Source organism: Micromys minutus, assembly GCF_963924665.1.
Source record: "Micromys minutus genome assembly, chromosome: 18".
NCBI classification, from domain to species: Eukaryota; Metazoa; Chordata; class Mammalia; order Rodentia; family Muridae; genus Micromys; species Micromys minutus.
The window spans coordinates 2,531,093-2,550,607 of record NC_137953.1 but is presented as its reverse complement, the minus strand read 5'-3'; the positions used below and the strand labels follow the sequence as shown (position 1 = coordinate 2,550,607).

The 19,515-nt window shown below is 50.6% G+C and overlaps 2 protein-coding genes across 4 annotated transcripts; one reads left to right on the top strand and one right to left on the bottom strand.

The window, feature by feature from the left end:
• The first annotated feature begins 722 nt into the window (after positions 1–722).
• SMYD5 (SMYD family member 5) lies at positions 723–14,608 on the top strand. Its single transcript, XM_080932538.1, has 13 exons — positions 723–829; positions 6,259–6,367; positions 6,871–7,010; positions 7,940–8,061; positions 8,402–8,471; positions 8,942–9,046; positions 9,810–9,872; positions 10,014–10,084; positions 10,381–10,487; positions 10,862–10,918; positions 12,508–12,602; positions 13,190–13,260; positions 13,340–14,608. Exons 1-13 carry the CDS (start codon positions 734–736, stop codon positions 13,485–13,487), a joined length of 1,254 nt encoding a protein of 417 aa, XP_080788664.1. The 5' UTR covers positions 723–733; the 3' UTR covers positions 13,488–14,608.
• A 425-nt stretch (positions 14,609–15,033) lies between these two features.
• PRADC1 (protease associated domain containing 1) lies at positions 15,034–19,492 on the bottom strand. 3 transcript variants are annotated; one of them, XM_080931859.1, is made up of 6 exons: positions 19,136–19,492; positions 18,779–19,034; positions 16,527–16,627; positions 16,113–16,222; positions 15,700–15,984; positions 15,034–15,485 (listed from the first exon to the last, which is right to left on the bottom strand). In XM_080931859.1, the coding sequence occupies exons 2-6, from the start codon at positions 18,843–18,845 to the stop codon at positions 15,365–15,367; spliced, it is 684 nt and encodes a 227-aa protein (XP_080787985.1). In that variant the 5' UTR covers positions 18,846–19,034; positions 19,136–19,492; the 3' UTR covers positions 15,034–15,364. The 3 variants fall into 3 exon arrangements, with proteins under 3 accessions (XP_080787985.1, XP_080787987.1, XP_080787986.1); XM_080931861.1 differs by having other exon boundaries at positions 15,700–15,867; XM_080931860.1 differs by having other exon boundaries at positions 19,400–19,456.
• Between the last annotated feature and the right edge of the window lie 23 nt (positions 19,493–19,515).

Sequence of the window (19,515 nt, the reverse complement as noted above, 5' to 3'; positions counted from 1 at the left end):
GCACCCCTACATTTTTCTTTCAGGCAGGTTTCATGTATTCCAGGCTAGCCTCGTGTTCACTATGTAGGATAACCTTGAACTTCTGGTCCTCCCTAATCTCACTTCCTGAATGCAGAAGTTACAGACATAGTCGTCATGCTGGTTTTAAGTAGTGTTGGGGCTCAAAGGTCTGCACTCATGCCTCATGCGTTCAAAGCAAGCCTCTCCCAAACTTAGAACAGAAATGTTGCTCCCCGGGGAGGGGAAATTTTTAAATTGAGTGAGCCCAGCAACCAAACTGCTTTTCAGGATGAGGGTGAGCAAAAATAATTTAGTCATTCTTCTGTGGGCTTACAAACGGCTTTGTTCGGTGTTGAGGGTATGGTGAGGGGCTGTGAACTCTTGGCCAGACAGTCAAAACACACACAGCGTGGAAAAGTAACTATGAATGCTTAAGAACACAGCTGGGAGAGGCTAGGGAGCTCCCCCGAGTTATTCCATCAGCCGTCATTAATGGACTTTAACGTAGGCCACCGAGTCAGACACAGACTACCAGATGTCCAAGCACACAGTCAGGTCTGGTTCCACAGGACGAAGCAACCAAGACACCAAAGCTTTGAAGTACTGCAGAGCAAGCAGGCAATGTTCGCCACGTCCGGGGGAGGGGTAAGGTGGGGAAGTGAGCGCTCGCCCGCTCGGTGGGCGTGGCCTCCCGAGGCGGGGTCAAGGGTCAGAAGGCGGAGGCGTGCCCAAGATGGCGGCCTCCATGTGCGACGTGTTCTCCTTCTGCGTGGGCGTGGCGGGCGGTGCCCGGGGCTCCGTGGAAGTCCGTTTTGTGAGCAGCGCCAAGGTGAGGCCGGGTTGGACCCCGCCCAGAGGGCCAAGCCGGGGACCCGTGCTCACATTCTGGAGTCCGGGCCCCTCGGCTCCGGTCTGGTTCCTGCTTGGGCCGGGGATGCAGGGTTTGTCCTCGTGCCCAGGCTCGTGGCGTTATCGCGTGAGGGAAGCCCAGCCTGGGACCCTGCGTGCGCACCCTTCCCGGAGGAATGCAGTCCACTGGACGCTGGCCGTGCTGCCGCCGTCCTGGGTGGAGTTGAGGCTCTGGGAAGTCCTGGGCCAGATTAAAGCCAAGGATATCTTGGCTAGGCTAGGGTTTAGCTACTGTTCTGAAGGCCAGCGGTTGGGGAGTACTTAGCCGAGAGAACTGAGGTATAAAGCAGCCTGAGCCCTCAGCGACCCTTCTGACTAAAGTATGGGTGGAGATAAGGGCCAGAACCTGCACACCGAGCAAGAGAATGACATGATTTCGTGATTTGTATTATGGTTCTTTTTTTCGCTGTTATTGTGCTTTTTGTTTTGAGATAGGGTCTCATTATGTAACTGGCTGCCCTGGAAGTCACACTGTGTAAACCAGGCTAGCTCTGCTTCACTCGTGTTGAGATTAAAGACTGTGTCAGTATGCTCTGCTCTATTAAACGTGTTTCATTCCCAGTAGAATAGGACTTGCACATAAAGATAAAAATCACTCCAAATTGTACTTGCGACTGGACTTAACTCATCTAGCTCTCAATTCCCAAGTGTAGGGTTACAGGCCTTGTGGCTGAAACACCCCCCCCCCCCCCCCCGCGCGCAGTTTCTTTTAATCCATATTTTCAGACCGGTGTTTTAGTATCAGTGATCCCATTTTTACTTGGTTAAAGAATTGACCGATAGAGTTGGGGGCGGGCGCACTTCACTCTACCAAATCCTTATTTACATCTCCTTTATGTTATATCTTATCAATCCTGAGAGCAATGGTCTCGCTGCCTGGTTTCAGTGCAGACAGACATTTGTTTTCTCCAGCCCTGTTTTTTTCCTCTATGCCTTTGCCAGTTGATATATGCAAAATGGCATGGTTTTGTCTTCATTTGCATTCCTCTGGGGGAAAAGTCAGGTCGAATAGTACCCAAGATGTTAGCTCTGTGGTCATTTGTTATCAGCATCTCCGTGTCCAGGTTCCCACTCTACGTTCTCTTGTCTTTTTGTTCCATAGGCACTGGGAGTGAGCGCTCCTATCGTCTGTGGGTGGGAAGTCAGCTTCCCGTGTCCTCTGTGTCCTTAGCTGCTCACATCCCCATTACCACCCAGAGCAGGTCCTTCTGGGGGCCTGCAGTTTGAAGGGTCTCAGATCATCCCTTTCATCTTACATCACCTTTTTGTCACTGTACTCCTCCCCTGCCTTGGCCCCTCCTTTCTTCACTTCCTTCTCATTTTTTATTCCACCAGTCTCCTTGCCCAATTCTGTCCTAGTTTTCTCTCCAGACCTAGTGACTAGGCTTTGTGACCCTGGCCTGTATTCCAGCAACTCAGGAGATGGAGGCAAGAGGACTCTTCTGAGTTCCAGGCCAGCCTGGGCTACAGAGTAAAATCCTGACTCAAAAACAGACTCCAGCTGGCCACCTTGCCCTGCCTGTCCCTAGTATCCTGCTGGGGAGAATCCCCTTCCTGTGTGGACTTACAGCCAGGTGGCTTGTGGAGGGCTCTGGCAACTGCTTTTGTTGTGATTGATTTGTAAGTTTTCATTCCTTTTGTGCTGTCTTCCTCAGGTTACCATAGAGCACTCGTGCTTGGCCTGGAGTGAGATGAGAATTTATTCTTTGAATGCTTTAGCGTACTGCTCTCTCCTGAAGAGCAATGAGAGTGGCAAGAGTGAGAACAGCTTCTGTTCTGTGGATGTTGGTAGGAGGGATTTTTAGGTATCTGTGAAATGTTATGCCAGGGACCCATGAGTGGAGAATGAAACCTAACAAGGTCTAGTTGGTGCCAAATTATATATAAATATGCTGTGGCTGTCTTCAGACACACCAGAAGAGGGCATCAGATCTCATTATAGATAATTGTGAGCCACCATGTTGTTGCTGGGATTTGAACTCAGGACCTCTGGAAGAGCAGTCAGTGCTCTTAATCACCGAGCCATCTCTCCAGCCCTTGGGCTTGCTTCCTTTTAAATTATTTTGATAATTCTTGTCTAAACAGTCAGTTATTTAATGGAATTTCATGCACTTTAAAGTATTATTACTTGTGTGTATGATATGTGTGTCTCTGGACATGGATGTGTGTGTGCCACATCATACATGTAGAGCTCAGAAGACAGTTTTCAGTAGCTGGTTCTCTTGTTTTCGGTGTGAGATCTGGAGATGGAACTTAGGTCATCAGGTTTGATGCAGAAAGCATTTCACCCACTGAGCCATTGGGCTGGCCTAATAAAGACTGTTAACTATACTATCTGGTCTAAGAGTTTTGTATAATTCTCGCTTAAAGTTTGTCTTCCTTCCTCTCTTTCTCCCTTCTCTTGTCCTGCTGATGTGGAACCCATTATATCAGCAGTTCTCAACCTGTGGGTTGTGACCTTTTGGGGGTCGAATGACCTTTTCACAGGGGTCACCTAAGACCATGGGAAAACCCAGAACTTACTTTACAATGTAGCAGTAGCAAAATTACAATTAAGAAGTAGCAACAAAAATAGTTTTATGGCTGGGGTGGGGAGGTCCCCACAGTGTAAGGAACTGTATTAAAGGCTCGCAACATTAGGAAGATTGAGAACCACTGCATTATGTAGCTCAGGTTAGCCTTGAACTTGAGGTAGTCCTCTTGCTTTAGCTTGCCAGATTCTGAGAAGACAGGTATGAGCCACAATACCTTAACATGCTTCTTGACCTTATGCATTGGGAAAACTTTCTTGATTCTCCATATTTTGTAGTTTGAGGAAAGAGTAGAATGTTGTGTATGAGTGGCCTTGAACTTTCCTTCTCCCTAAATGTTGGAGTTGCAGACACCACCCACCATTCCTCTGGCTTTCCTTTGCTTTAGTGACTAAATCTTCTCTGCATTTGGTCTTCCAGGACCTAAGGGATGGGGCCCTCTATAGTTATCCACCCTGTCCCACACCCACCTCTGTTCTCAGGGTTTCTCTGTGTAGCCTGGGCTGTCCTGGAACTCGGCCCTAACCTCAGAGATCTACTTACTTCTGTATTCTAGAGAAAAAAACATTTGAAGTCAGCCTCAAGTGTGTGTGTGTGTGTGTGTGTGTGTGTGTGTGTGTGTGTGTGTGTGTGTGTGCGTGCGCGCGCAAGCTACATCTGCTACATCTGGCTAGTTACCGAGTTTCAGGATTTGAAATTGTCAAAAGATCACATGGGTCTCACTTGCTGCTTTGTCCCATCCAGGAAGGCTGAGTTTTCATATTGCTTGTTGATCTCAGGGGCAGTAAAATATAGAGATGGGGTTTCCAGGAAGGCAGCCAAGGGTGTGTGCTCTGGCTCTGGGCTTTGCTCTGTTTCACTTGTCCTGTTCTATAGTGAGCTTCTAGAGCAGGGTAGTGACAGATACCTGTTATCCCTACCTAGGAAGAACTATTTTAAGTTCGGGGGCAGCCTGGGCTATGTGTGGAGACACTATCCAGAAGAGAAAGAAGCTTTCTGTGTTATGAATAGCTGAGATTTGCTCTGAGTGTGGCAAAGGCCATCTGCACCCAGTGCTGAAGGGAAACAAGAAGCTGTGGTGGCAGCAACAGTGATGGGGCATTTTCTCTGCCATCACTGATGGCGGCTCCTCTTTGGAAGCAGTATATCATTTGCTAAAGCAGTGTCAGCAGAACCATTAACTGCCTAGGCTCTTGATGTGCAAAGTGTGCCAGGGTAGGTTTTATTTATTTATTTATTTTGGTTTTTATTATTTATTTACTTTTGAGACGGAGTTTCCCCGATTATGCTCTGTGGACCCTAGGCAGGCTTTGAACTCAGAGATCTGCCTGCCTCTGCCTCCCTAGTGCTAGGACTAAAGGTGTGCACCACCACTGCCTAGCTCAGGCTAGGCTTCTTAACTTTTAGCATGCATAGGGACCACCAGCATCCTATTAAAATGCAAGTTAGTGGCCTGTGAGATGGCATCTGAGGGAAAAGTGCCTGCCATGCAGGCCTGGCAGCCTGAGCTCATTTCCCAGATCCCATAGTGGAAAAAGAGCTGACTGTTGAAGGTTGTCATCTGATTGCTACACAGCACCCGAACTCATGCAGGCACACACGCGCGCACACACACACACACACACACACAGGCGAAGGTGCACATTCTGATTTAGCAGGTCTGGGCAGGGCCTGAGAGCTTGCCTTTTAAACACTGGGTGGTGAAGAGGAAGAGTTCAGGAGGGTGCTCACTTGCACTCTGTCACCACACCTTGGAAACTGCCTGGCAGAATTACTGGAATCCCCACTTCTCCAATGGGAAGCAGTTGGCTAGGAGGTTCCCAGGAGAGGTTGGGAGCTGGCTGGGTAGTTAAGTGCTTTGTGCATCCTTTGAACACTGACCAAGGAAGAGGTCAGTTCTCCCCCAAACTAGGCTTTCTGCTGGGATGTAGGATGTTTCTGAAACCCTGAACAGCACAAGCTCTCATGGGGAACTGAGCATGGTGCCACCCTCGTAGTCTCTGCTGGTGCAGGAGACTCCGGCCTACTAGGAACCATGGCCTTGCCCTGGCCATTCTAGAATGTCCCGGTGTGCAGATGGCTGCTGAGGTGGCTCCCTCCTTGGACAAGTATTGTGGGTGGAGAGGGGAGCAGCTGGTCAGCCTCTTGTGAGCTCTTGGAGCTTTGTCTTTGTTATGGACTTATCTTTATTTATATATTTGTGTGTCCCACATGGGTTTGGTACAGGTGGAGGCCTTGATCACCTAGGACTGTAGTTACAGGTGTATGTAAGCTGCCTGTTGTCAGTGTTGGGAAACAAAGATAGGTCTTGTGGAAGAGAGCAGTAAACATTTTAAATTCTCTTTAGCCCTGTTCTTATGATTTATATTTGTGTGTGAGCACACACACCATATGTGTATGTAGATATGCATGCCTGTGTATGTGAACAGAAGCTAGTAGAGGGCATTTGGGTTTCCTTTTCCATTACATTCCACCAATTCCACTGAGGTAGGGTCTCTTCCTGAGTCTGGAGCCCATGACTTGGCTTTGCTGAAAGCCAGCAGGTCCCAGTGATCTTCCTGTTTCTGCCCTCTTTGGAGTTTCAGGCATTGGTAGAGACACCTGGATTATTATATGGGTATCGGGATCCAAATTCTGGTCCTCATGATTATGGAACAAGCACACAACTACTGACCCATCTTTCAAGACTGTTTTGTTTTTTTAAACAAAGTCATATGTAGCCCAGGCTCCCTCTATTTCCATGTGCTAGGATAATAGGCATGTGTCACTTGGCAGGTTTGGATCAATGTCTCACCCTGTCTGTTCTTTGTCCTGTTAGGGAAAGGGACTGTTTGCCACACAGCTGATTCGGAAGGGAGAGACCATCTTCATTGAAAGGCCTCTGGTAGCTTCACAGTTTCTCTGGAATGCACTATATCGGTACCGGGGTGAGCACATCTGACCTACTTCATTTAGCTGCTGAAATGACAATTTTGTGCATGGAACTGAGTCTCACACATCTCCTGGCTGACCTTCTGGGTGTTGGAAGGAAATGCTGTCTTTGCTTGGAGAATAGGACCCGAGAACCACAGCTCTGGCTATCTTTGGGGCTGTGTACCTGCGATGGAAGTGCCTCCAGAATGCTCCCTGGGAACCTCTCATAGACAGAACCTAGAGTCTACTCTCATAGACATCATGCTAAAGGGCTCTGTACCTGAGACCTCCCGACTCAAACATTGTACAATAACCCATGCTCACTGAAGGTGCCAGAGCAAGACGCCCTTAACTTTGCCAGCTTTTTCATATTTTTCTTAAGCTAGAGAGAAACAGAAAGGAGCACCAGTCTGAGGCAGGGATCCCCACACACTGAGTCAGTCCGAAGGGGAAGCAGTAGGATCAGGAGCTAGAAGGTTCTTGAAAGAGGGCCTTACTGTGTCTTGCTTCCCTGCAGCCTGTGACCACTGCCTTCGGGCACTGGAGAAGGCAGAGGAGAATGCCCAGAGGCTGACTGGGAAACCCGGCCAGGTTCTGCCACACCCAGAGCTGTGCAGTGTGCGCAAGGACCTCCATCAGAACTGCCCCCACTGCCAGGTGAGCATCCCTGGGGAATGCACAGGAAAGGAGCAGGCCAGGGAGGCTTTAGATAAGTCTTCACTGGGGAGCCAGTCTGAGCAGAACTGGTCCGTTCTTCAAGGCTCACAGTGTCATGTGTGACAGTGAAAGGACCCAGAGATTATTGTTCAGCTTCTTTGCTGCCAGCGCCCACTGTTCAGAAAGTGGGTATGGTGGGCCTTACAGCTTCCATTGCTGTGCAGAGACGCCATGACCATACAACTCTTATAAAGGCAAACATTTCATTGGGACTGGCTTACAGTTGAGAGATTCAGTTCATTATCATCATGGTGGGAATCATGGCAGTGTGCAGGCAGACATGGTGCTGGAGGAGCTGAGAGTTCTGCATCTTGACCTGCAAACAGCAAGACTCCCATACTGGGCGTTGCTTGAGCATATATGACTTCAAAGCTGATCCCACAGTGACACACTTCCTAATAGTCCCACTCTTTGTGGCCAAGTATTCAAACACATGAGTCTCTGAGGGCCATTCTTATTCAAATCAAACCATCACAGAGGGATCTGCCTGTTTTCTTGGGAGTCTACAAGAAGCTGAAAAGCTCTCTTCCATTCTTGTAGTATAACAAGCTTAGGTTAGGTGCACGGCCCTAGAGCACCCTGTTTTACCTTCACTGAGCTTACTCTAGAGGTCTTCACACACACACACACACACACACACACACACACACACACACACACACACTGTAGCTGTCTTCAGACACACCAGAAGAGGGCATCAGATCCCATTACAGAAGGTTGTAAGCCACCATGTGGTTGCTGGGAATTGAACTCAGGACCTCTGGAAGAGCAGTCAGTGCTCTTAACCACTGAGCCATCTCTTATGGAAAGGATGCAGTTAGGTGAGGTGACAGCCCTTGCCCTGTGCTAATCTCCACTCCACCTAATAGGTGACATACTGCAGCGCAGAATGCCGACTGGCAGCTGCAGACCAGTACCACCAGATCCTGTGCCCAGGCCCATCCCAGGATGACCCCCGGCACCCCCTCAATAAGCTGCAAGAGACATGGAGGTAAGTCTCTTCCTCTCCTTACCCTTCCCTCTGTTCCTGCCTCAGCTCAGCTGCTGTGGGGAGCTTTGGTGATCATATCTATAAATCATGTTCTCTGTTTAAACAGAAGTCAGAGTTTCAGCAGCCTGCCTTTAATCTGAACAGCCAGCCCTACCATTTTGAGTTCTTTACACACTGTCAGAGAGTCCACCAAACCCTAAGGGATACAAAGCTGCCTAAGTCCAGCATTTGATAACTGATGGACTAGGCAGGAAGTGTCCCTGTAGCCGTCATACTGGGTTTGCCTGGTTCTGCTCCTAGGGAGGGAACTCCTAGGTTACACGTTTTTCTCTTTCCCTAGGAGTGTTCACTACCCTCCCGAGACTGCAAGTATAATGCTGATGGCCCGGATGGTAGCCACAGTGAAGCAGGTGAGCGTCAGCCCTGGGTCTCAGCCACCTGACCTTGCTCCTGGATTTTCTGATCAACAGCTGCTTGCTATGTAGAACCCCCAGAGCATGCTAACTAGGAATCAGGTGTAGGCCATGGACCCTGGTTTTGCCTGTCTTTGTTTTTCTGTGAGATGTCTGTCTTATGTAGCAGAAGTTCCTGAATTTGATCGGTAGGCATCAGTATCCCAGGATAGTGTCTCTTACACAGAGTGAGAGATCATGTGGGCCCCTTCTGTCTTCACTGTTCTTCCTCCATGGCCTTCTGTTTTCAAGGTGTTTTGAGTTGGCAAGCCCTGTCCCAGCTGGAAATGGCTGAGTATGGGCAGAGTGTGTGTGGGGGTGTGGGGGAGTCCTGGGCCCAAACTCTTGGTGGGGGTCATTTCCTGATAGAAGGGACTTGTGAAACATAATCCCTCTCTTCCACGTGGACACGTGTATTTGCTTTGCAGGCCAAGGACAAGGACCACTGGGTCAGGCTCTTCTCCCATTTCTGCAGCAAGACAGCCAATGAGGAGGAGGAGATTGTCCACAAACTCCTGGGGGACAAATTCAAGGTTGGTTTTCTCCCACGACCCCTCAAGTAGCCTGAGGTGTCTGTGGCTACCTTTAGGGGACAAACTCCACATTTGGTCTCAGCTGCAGTGGGGGTTGAAACCTGGTCCTAAGAGTCCCTTTCAAAGAATGTGCATTCCTAGTGCCATTACCTTTGTGACCTAATATAGACCTAAAATTGGAAGTAGGGACAAGAGACTGCAGGTCCTACCGGAGTGCTCATTACTCCATGTGGGAAGGCAAGACTGAGGAAGGCAGACGCAGGCACATCAGCTCCTCTGGAGAGTGGAGGGCTGGGGGTTCACAGGCCAGAGTTCTGTGAAATTCATGTGGTGAGAATTAGACACTAAGGACCTCGGCCTTCCTGTAGAGCTGCCCATTGGAGAGGCTGCCAGAGGTAGAGACTGTCTGAGGGAGGGATGGAGAGAGTGGGGGTGCAGCTGTGGGAAAGCTGTATCTCTCAGGATGAGTGTTGCTGTCAGAGGCCAAGCAAGTCTTAGGGACACTCCAAGGGAGGGTGAGAGAGGTGTTGTCGGTCACACTGCCTCGGCCTTGCTGGAGTGAGCACTGGAAACAGGAAAAAGGTTTGAGTGTGCACCCTCACTTGGAACTTTCAGACTTGGACATAAGTACTGCTTCTGTCCCCCAGGAGAGCTCAGGCCACACAGTAGGCTCCTTTTCCTTCTAGTACCTGATTGTCCCACTTACCTAGTGCTAAGGGGAAGTCTCCAGGGCTGCACTGTCCCTCTGTTTCCTCTAAACCAGGGCCAGTTGGAACTCCTGCGTAGGCTTTTCACAGAGGCCCTTTATGAGGAGACCCTCAGTCAGGTGAGTGTGGGAAGGTGGGCCCCCAAAGCCTTTCTTCCTGGTGCTCCAGGCCTGGAGTTGAAGTGAGGACAACTCTCAGAAGCCTCCCAGTGCAGTTGGATTAGGAAAAGCAGCATCAGACTGACCTTTCTTTCCCTACAGTGGTTCACACCAGATGGATTCCGGTCTCTCTTCGCCCTTGTTGGGACCAATGGTCAAGGGATTGGAACAAGGTTAGGAGAGAATGTTCTAGACCTATTGAGTAATCCCCTGCATTCAGATAGAAGATTAATGGAAGAAGGTAGCCATAGATTCTTTCAAGATGGTGGGATTGGGTATTGCCATGACCTGGATGGGAGGAATGAGGCAGGGAATCTGCTGCTGGGAATCTTACTTTTTTTGGGGAAGATGGTGTCCTTATTCTAGTAAAAGAACAGGGTTGGGTGGGAAACTCTTCTGCCTGGGCTTAACGTGCCTAGACATGGAGAGCCTGGGTGTGACCTGTCACTTCCATCTGTGGGCTGCTTAGTTCCCTCAGTCAGTGGGTACATGCCTGTGATGCACTGGAGTTGAAGCCTCAGGACCGGGAACAGCTAGACACCTTCATTGACCAGTTGTACAAGGACATCGAGGCAGGTTGGTAAGATGGGACTGTGGCTTCCCCTACCCATGGCGCTTCCCTAGTTAGATAGTGGACGTGTTCTTCCCAGGGAGCTCTAAGCTTATGAGGGGTAGGGAGTCCCTGTGTGCCATGGGAAGCCTCAGATCTATCCACATGACTTGGAGGGGAGAAGTCCTGGACCCATCCAGAGGCTCCATGGTGGGGAGGAAGAGTGCCTGATAAATAGGTAGTGGTGCAGACAGAAGAGCAAGGCTTCTTGGAGAAGCAAATTTAGGCAAAATGGCAGACCCTGGGTGTCTAATTTGGAGGGTTGACAGGAGAGCAGAGCTGGTCTGTTCATGTGAGTTTAACGTCTTTTCCACTGTGTCTGCATATTGCTTTCTTACAGCAACTGGAGAGTTCCTTAACTGTGAAGGGTCTGGCCTCTTTGTGCTTCAAAGCTGCTGTGAGTCTTGGACTGGGGAGGAATGGGTCTAAATGCTTCTTTCCTACCAGGCCATCTTTCCCAGTTTGCCCCTTCTAGGCTGGCCAGGGCAAATCTAGACGTGGGGTTAGGTCTGTGCTTCTAGAGATTTTCTTGGAAATAATTGCTCTATCAGTTTCTTTCTTTCTCTTCCATTCATTCATTCATTTGCTTGTTTGTGGTATTACTGGGAGTCAAACCCAAAGCTTCATTCCCAGCCTCCTGCTTGTGTTTTAGTAGATATTTGCAGTGGGCCACCTAAAGGAAGCACAGGCATTGCACCACCTATGGTCAGGGATCACTGAGAGCCTGAGGCATGTAGGAGCTTGGGGAGGGGGTTGGGCTGAAAGTCTCTGGGAAGGCCAAGGCTACCTCCAATCAAGACTTCCAGATTCCAGCCTCCTACCTCCTGCTCTCCCCACTAACTTCTCCCAGGTTGTGTGGTCAGGGATCCAAGTCAGCAGACAGAAATAAATGGTCTCTTGTAGGTGCACCCTCAGAGCCCATGCCTTCCTCAATGAGAACAATGGTCAGTCTGGGATGTGTGTAGAACCCACAGTGACTCAAGCACATTGTGTTTACACTGTGGTCCTCAGGTAAAAGGTCCTCTTCTGGAGGACCTGGGTTCGGTTCCCCATAGAGCAGCTCACAACTGGCTGTTACTCCAATATCTGACACTTTCATACAAACATACATGAAGGCAAAACACCAATGTACATCTAAATCAATAGTTTTGAAACAGGACCTCCTTCTGTAGACCAGGGTGACCTTGAACTTGCTGTGTAGCCAAGGATGACTTGGAATCCTGATCCTTGGCCCCACCTCCTGAGTGCTGATAATATAGGTACACCATGCCCAGCATGCTTTGCTTTGTTTTGAAACTAGGTGTCTTGAGTCCTGACTAGACTGGAACTCATTGTGTAGTCCAATTGGACACCAAACTCATGCCAATCTTATCTGTCTCAAGGGGTAGAGATAACTTGTGTGAACCACTGTGCTTGGCTTGAGAATATTAGTTTGGTTTCATTTGTTTGGTTTATATATTAATTTGTTATATTTTTTGAGAGAAGGTCTCACTGTGTAGCCCTGGATGGCTACTTGCTATGTAGATCCCTTGCACCACTTCCTGAGTACTGGAGACCAGTGTCACCATGCATGGCTGTTTTGTTAACATCTATTTATTTACACAGGCTATGGTGTGCACGTGGAGGTCAGTCAGTTCTAAGTCAGTTCTGGTGATGACTTTCAGGATGTAAAGTGAGCACCTGTACCTGCTGAGCCATCTATCAGCCCCTAGAATTACCATTTCTAAAGCCGATGTTTGTTGTGGGCATGGTGATGCACATATGAGTCCGGGCAAGTGTCACAAGTTCAAGGGTAGCCTGAGGTACATAGCAAAACCTGATTCAAAACTAGGGGCTGGGAGTGTAGGCCAGTTATAGAATGCATGTGTAAGGTCTTGGATTACACACACACTCGCGCACACACACACACACACATTCTCTCTCTCTCTCTCTCTCTCTCTCTCTCTCTCTCTCTCTCTCTCTACTTATCTGTCTTTTGTGACCTAGGCAACCACAGCTGTGTCCCCAATGCGGAGACCTCCTTCCCAGAGAACAACTTCCTTTTACATGTTACTGCCCTGGAGGACATTAAGCCAGGCGAGGTGAGAGGGCTTGGCAGCAGGGGTGGGCATGAGAGTCTTGTAGCTTTTCTTTACGAAGCAGCAGAAGCACCAGTAACTATCTGGAGCCCCTTTGCTGGACTGGTGGTGAGGCACCACAGCCTCCAGGGTCTGAGTATGATCTAATCCCTCCCAGTTCTTTAAATATCTTCAGAAAGTCTCCAACTGAGCTAGAGCTATGTACCTAACCCCAGCTACCTTTTTGATTTCTTTGTGGCTTGGGCCATAGGAGCTAGTGTGGATTGGGACTGGAAGTTCTGGTTGATGACATAGCCTGAGAGTTTCTCCTACACAAGTTATACCAAAATTCACCTCTGATCCCATCTATAGACCTTGGCTTCTGGCTGGTTTCCCCCAGGGCTTGAGGCAACCTCCACCCTTGTCTGTTTTAGGCCCAGACGGGAGTCTTGCCAGTTGGAAGCACGGGGATGGGTCAGTGCTGAAGGACGTTGGAGGCCTAGCGCTCGGGCAGGGAACAGTGGTCAGCAGTAGATGAAGGCAGTTGTTGGGGAAGTTCTTTTCCTTTCCCATGGAGGGCATAGGCAATCAGACCCTCTTCTACCCTACAGGAAATCTGTATCAGCTACTTAGACTGCTGTCAGCGGGAGCGCAGCCGCCACAGCCGCCACAAGATCCTCAGGTGCCAAATGGGGACATGGTTGGGTTCTGGGCTCTTCTGTCCCAGCAACTGACTGACTTGTCACTCCTCTACTTTGAAGGGAGAACTACTTGTTTGTCTGTTCCTGTCCCAAATGCCTGGCAGAGGCTGATGACCCCAATGTGACCTCAGAAGAGGAGGAAGAGGAAGATGAGGAGGAAGGAGAGCAGGAAGATGCAGAGCTAGGGGATGAGATGACAGACGTGTGACATTACCTTGCCTGGAAGGGGCCCTTCCCAGACCCTGCTGGAAAAGGGGGCCTGTCCTCCACAAATGGGGCAGGAAGGACCATCCCCTCCCCCTTGCACCCACTGCCTGCTTTCTCCCTTCTAGCGTTCTGCTGGAGGGCAGGATAGAGGCTGGACCCGAGCCCACCCTTAGCAGACCTCATGCCCTGAGCACTGCTGCTGAGCTGCATTGCCCTGTGCGGTCACCAAGCCTTCCAGAGCGGCCTTCCCCTGCTGCGCTCCCGTGCAGCTGCGACACTGGAGTCAAGCGCAGGCCTAGTGTTCTTCCTCTGGGCCCTTAGCCCACACTCAACTCATACCCACCAGAGGCTCAGCTCCTGTTGACTGGCTATTAATTTGAGGGTGGCAACAAAATGGCCAATCGGAGAGCAGACTGATCTTGAGAGAAAGGTGATGTAGAGCCTCACCTCTTCCACACTGCTCAGCTACCACAGCTGCAGCGGAAGTAATGCCCGCCACTTGCCAGCAGCAGGCAGGAGCAAGAAACTAGGCCTTTAGAACAACACTGCAAGACTGGACACCGGGGAGCTGGGGCGTCTCCTGTCGCCAAACTCCAGAACTGCTGTGCCTGGGTCTTGCCTCTTAGGCTCAGGCAAGAGGGCTAGCTCCATAAGGTGTGGAAGAGGCCTGTCTATCAGCCTGGAGCCTACCAACAGCATGGCAGATGACAGACTGTGCTCCGTAATTTAGGATGCCTAGTTTTTCCTGAGACAGCTGCAATGGTCCAGCAAAGGGTCTGTAGATCCCCAACGTCCTCCTTTAGGATCTCCGTAGAGGAACACCAAAGTCTTCCAGAAACCTGAAGGAGCTGGGCAGGACACTTGAAGATAAGTGAGGAATTTGTTCCCTCATTGCCACAGATGACCATCTCACTCTTGGGGTGGGCACTGTGGGAACTGCAGCTACCACTCCCCATTTGTCCCGAGAGGCCTGCACATGGCTGTGCTAGGAGCTTCCAGGGAGGACCAGTGCCTATGCTACAGGCTCTTTTCAAGGTGGAGCCAGATGGAACATGCCTGACTGGCCCTCTTACCTATTGGGCACACGCCTTCACAACAGCCAGCACCCTCTCCCTCTGGTCTGCCCACTGGTGTCAATAAAATGTGAGTGGTGACAGGCCTCTGCAACAATGCCTTGTGGGGTGTGTGCTGGGTGGCCCACTCTGGGCCTGCAGAAGTCGAGGAGGATGCAAAGGGCACAAGTTAGACCACTGGGTGGCGGCAGAATGCTCCCAGGTCTTCAGCAGAGTGTAAATGTCCCTAAAGCCAGAGCAGGAGTCTCAGGTTCTGTTTCAGTAGCTCACTCTAGGCCATGAGTCTTCTCGGAGGGCTGGACTACAACTGGCATCTGACATACTCATCCTGATGGGCCTTGAGACGCCATGGTAGTCTGTGACCCTCCCCTAAAATCAGCATGATATGGGACTAAGTGAGCTCCCCACAGCCATGCATTCTTAGTTTAGGACACAGGCACAAACCTGATGAGCTTTATTTGGCTTTATTGCTAAAAGTAGGGGCTTATTAGTCCCCAAATAATACCACTTCAACAGTTAGAAGGCTCATTGTGAGGAGGTCCCGGCTGCTGGAAGCTGAAACAGGTGGTATGTGTCTGGGCCACCTGCCTTCAGCACCTTTTGTTCCCAATTCTAGCCAGAAGCCTCTTCCTGAAGCATGAGATGTCCTTGTAGGCCCTAGGGAAGGGAAAGCCACAAGTATGGCTTACTTGTCCTCTCCCTGGCTCCACTGGTCCTCAGAATCTATCTCCCGACTCCATATAGCAGAATCTTGGGTTTCCTCTTCCCAGGAGTCACTTGTCTCTGGAACCTGGGGTCGGCTTTTCTACCAGAAAGTCCATGGAGGTTGCAGCAGCTCAAAGGTAGGGATGCTGGTGACATTGACAGGGATTGAGATGATGGCCCACGGTAGCCCGTGTTGTTCCAGAGAACGTCGGATCATGTAGCTGGGAGGGCATGAAGAGCAGTGGACAGTCACTTTCTCAGCACCTAAAAGTGCCCTCTGCCCCAGTTACTCAGAGCTCAGAAACTGACTTCTTTTGCCCTCTGACTGGGATATTCAAGACAAGGCCTGTGAGAGGGTACTGCTGATTGTCTTTGACCCCCACCAAGTGACAGTACCCAGTGTAGTGTGGCCAGCCCGAAGCAAAGAGCCCTCACCCATCTCGGCCGAGCAGGAAGAGGGCAGGAATGTCAGCTGTGCGTTGAGTACTGTCCTGAATCATCTCCACGTAGAAACTGTCATTGTCTACTGCATTGTCCGAGATGATCACAGCCCGCCCACCATGCTCCTGTACCACTCTGGTCTTAGAGAGGAAGGAGCAGCCCCTGGAAGAGGTGGTGATGAGACCAAAAGAAAGGAAGGTGCTAGCTGCCCCTCCCTTACATCCTCTGGGAGGATGAAAGGACCATAGAGAACTTGTATTGAGGCTCATCAGTACACAGCTGAAAGTAGACAAGACATTTCTTAAAGATGTGTAAAGGAAGAATCATTTAAACATTGATATTTCAAAGTAGTGTAAGCTGTGGTCAGAATCTGCCCTTCCCGTGAGCCATGCCTGGCCACTCCTTACCCCCTCTCCACCAGAGCGATCTGGTCCTGGATGAAGAAGCCGTTGCTGAGCTCCCCGCAGGCCTCTGGAGGTTCAGCAGGGACCAGGTGAATCTGTTCATACCGTGTGTGCTGAAAAAGGTTTAGACATTTGGACAAATAAGAGTGTAGGAAGACACTTTTTGGAATGCACTAACAATTCCATCTTACTGGTGCCTCATAAAGGGTGAGGGAAGGAAATGGAGTGGTTTCTGTGTGGCTGAACGCCTGAGCATTGTAATCTGATTCTCAAAGTCCTGTCTGACTACTCAGCCTCACCCTGCCTTTCTGAAGGGGAGCTGTTATAACCCAAGGCAGAGCGGACAGAAAGCTGGCACCCGGGTTTTCAGGTAGTTTCCACAATAAAGGTTAGAAATCTAAGCATCTTTAAACTTACAAATATACCACCAAAGTCCTTGGCAGGTGTGGCTGTGAAGATGTATCGAATATCCCCGGGACTCAGCACTTGGAAGTATAAGTAGTCATGGATGCGTAAGCCTAAGGGAAAGAATGTAGATGAAAGCCTCTCTGGAGCAGGCCGAGTCAGGTTTCCGTTGTGGTCTTCTCTATGTCTTCAACTGGGTAGGCTATGGTCTGGGCCCAGAGACCCTGGCATCAGCTGATTGGATCCTCAGGTAGCTCAATTATTGCTTTTTTTAAACTTTAACTTATTTTTAAAAACAAAGTCTCACTATGTAGCCCTGACTGGCCTCAAACTCAGACTCCACTTGCCTTTGATATTCCCCAACCACACACACCCTTGGTGCTGGAATTAAAGGTGAGTGCCGTCATACCCAGGAATTCCCCCCCCCCCCACACGCCCCCTTAATGGTCTCATACTGCCCAGGCTGGCTTTGCACTAGTTTGTTTCCTTGGTGGGCCTTGAGTCCTTTCCTCCTGACTGCCTCACATTCGTGGTTATAGGCATGCGTCACCATGCCCAGCTGGAGAGCTGGTGTCTGTACTGCAGGGCAGACTGCATGCACATTTGTGTCTGCTGCTGCTCCTGCCACAGCAGCTGAGCCACAGCCACCCCTTCTCTGAAGAGGCCCCACGTTTCTAACCAGAACTTCGAGGTTAGCTCTGGTCTCACTAACACTCCTAGATTAGTCACTGTCCTCTCTTGTCCCGACTATCCCAACTTGTCTTGTTCCATGTCTGTCTTCTTTTTTAGGTGGGGTTTTGCTATGTGGCCCAGGCTAGTAAACATTTTGGGCTCAAGCAATCCTCCTGCCTCAGCTTTCCATCTGCCTTCATCCTTTTTATATTTTTAATTTAAATTTTGTGTATATGTGTGCTTTGGCTGCATGTATGTTCATGCACAGTGTGTGTGCCTGGTGCCTGCAGAGCCTAGGTGTCAGTTCCCCAGAACTGAAGGGACAGACAGTTGTGAGCTGGTCCCTCGGGAAGAACATGTATTCCTAACTGCTGAGCTGTCTCTCTTAAAGTCCACCTGCCACCCACCCCACTGCAAGAGCTTCCGTGTCCCCATCACTGACTAAAGTGTGTGCTGCTATTGGCTGTGGTGTAGAAAGCCCTGCCTGACTTGAGTCCTATACCCACTCCAATCTTGTCTCCTTTTTCCCATGTTCAAGTTGTCCTGGCTTTCCAGTGTCTTCATCTTCTTGGTCTTCCTAAAAGTTTACCTGTCATTTCTCAGAAAGATGCTGCCTTGTCCCTTCCTACACCCATTCAAAATATGCTTTCTTCCAGCTAATACTTCCTCTGTAATTATGGTGGACCCATACTATTCTATGTCTGATTCTTTCATTAGCGCAATGATTCTAAGCATGTGGTTTTACACATCAACGAATCCCTAGTGCCGAGGACACAGTGGCTGCTCAGTAAAGGTTACTGAGCAAAGAACTCTGCCCGGCTGTGCTGTCCTAAAGGGGAACGGCCATAACAGCCAGAGCTTTGCTAGGATGAAGAAACCTTTCTCAACGCTGAAGTTTAATGTTCTCCTGGGATTTGAGTCCCTGGATTCCTTAAACCCAGAAAGACAAATGATGGATGGAAGCTCAGGTCTGTTAGTCAACCCAATTACCAAGCCACTACTGTGTGTTGTGGCCAGGACTGTCTCTGGCTATATCCATGTTTCATATCAAAGCTCAGACAAAGCTAAGGGGGCTTGCAGCTTTTTGTCCTGAGTGTAGGTACACTTCATCAGATGTATGCACCCCCCCCCCCAGGAAGCCTTCTGGATTAACATGAGGCAACCCTTTCCACAAGCAAGTTCCTGTCTGGCATTTGATGTGCTTATCTAATAAGCTTCGGGTATATGCATGTGTTCCCTTAACGCGTAGGTGTGTACATTTATGTTCGAATTGTGTAAGTGGGTGCCTGTGCGTGTGAGCCCATGTGTGTGTTCCTGCCTATAAGCACGCTCACGTTCTCCGTTCTGGATCTCTAGCTGTCACCAGAGTCGCCCTCAGTGGGAGGAAAGCTGAAGGATCTTGCTTCGACGGGGCGTGGGGGTTGTCGGGCTGTGCCTACTCACAGACCCCGGAACCAGCATCTACCCGCTACGGCCGCGTGGCCCCTGAATTTGGCCGGCCCAAACTCGCAGGGTCCCCAAGGTGACCCGTGGCCCCCGGCCCGCGCAGCGCGCACTTTGGACGCCCGCCCCGCCCGCCGGTCGCCGCTCACCGTGGGCCGCGACGCACGTGGGCAGCCAGAGCACGAGACAGCACCAGCCCGCGGCGCCACGGCTCATCTCCAGCGCCCGTCCAGCCGCCGCCGTCCCGTCGCGATCGCTCGCCCGACTTCAGCCTGACAGCTGCCACGGCCTCCCTCAGGCCCGCTCTCCGCGCCGGTTGGAGCGCGGAACGGAGGCCGGCGTCTGATTGGCCGTCACGTCTGTTCGTGTGGCCGCACTTCCCGCCTCTGCGCCCTAGGCCACTTCCTATTGGCCAGGAGAAGTGGCACCGGGAGCTGATTTGCCAAAACTCTTAATAGCAACTGCAGTTCACAGCCCCGCCCCCGCATTCCTCCTTATAGACGCACCTCCCCGATCCTGGGGTAGGCGGCTCGCGGGGCTGCGCGGGATGGTCTCCTCCCAGCCATAGGCTGGCCTCGTGTCGAGGCAGCGCGACCTCACCCTCTGCTAGCGGCAAGGCGGCGCCTCGGGCGACAAGAGGCGCTGCGGAGTCTGGAAGCCGCTCCCGCCCCGAGCGACCCGGGACGCTTGTTCTCAACTTCCTAGGCTACCTGTGAAACGCACAGAGCTCCAATGCCTCGGAACTGCGTGGGTGCAGTGAGATCACTCACCTAAGGTGCTTCCCACAGCCGGTGTTCAGTGTTGACATTTCATTGCGTGTCCACCACGGTGCCTGGGTACGCGGGCTGAAGGCGGGGCCTTGAAGCGCCCTCACAGACCCAAAGCA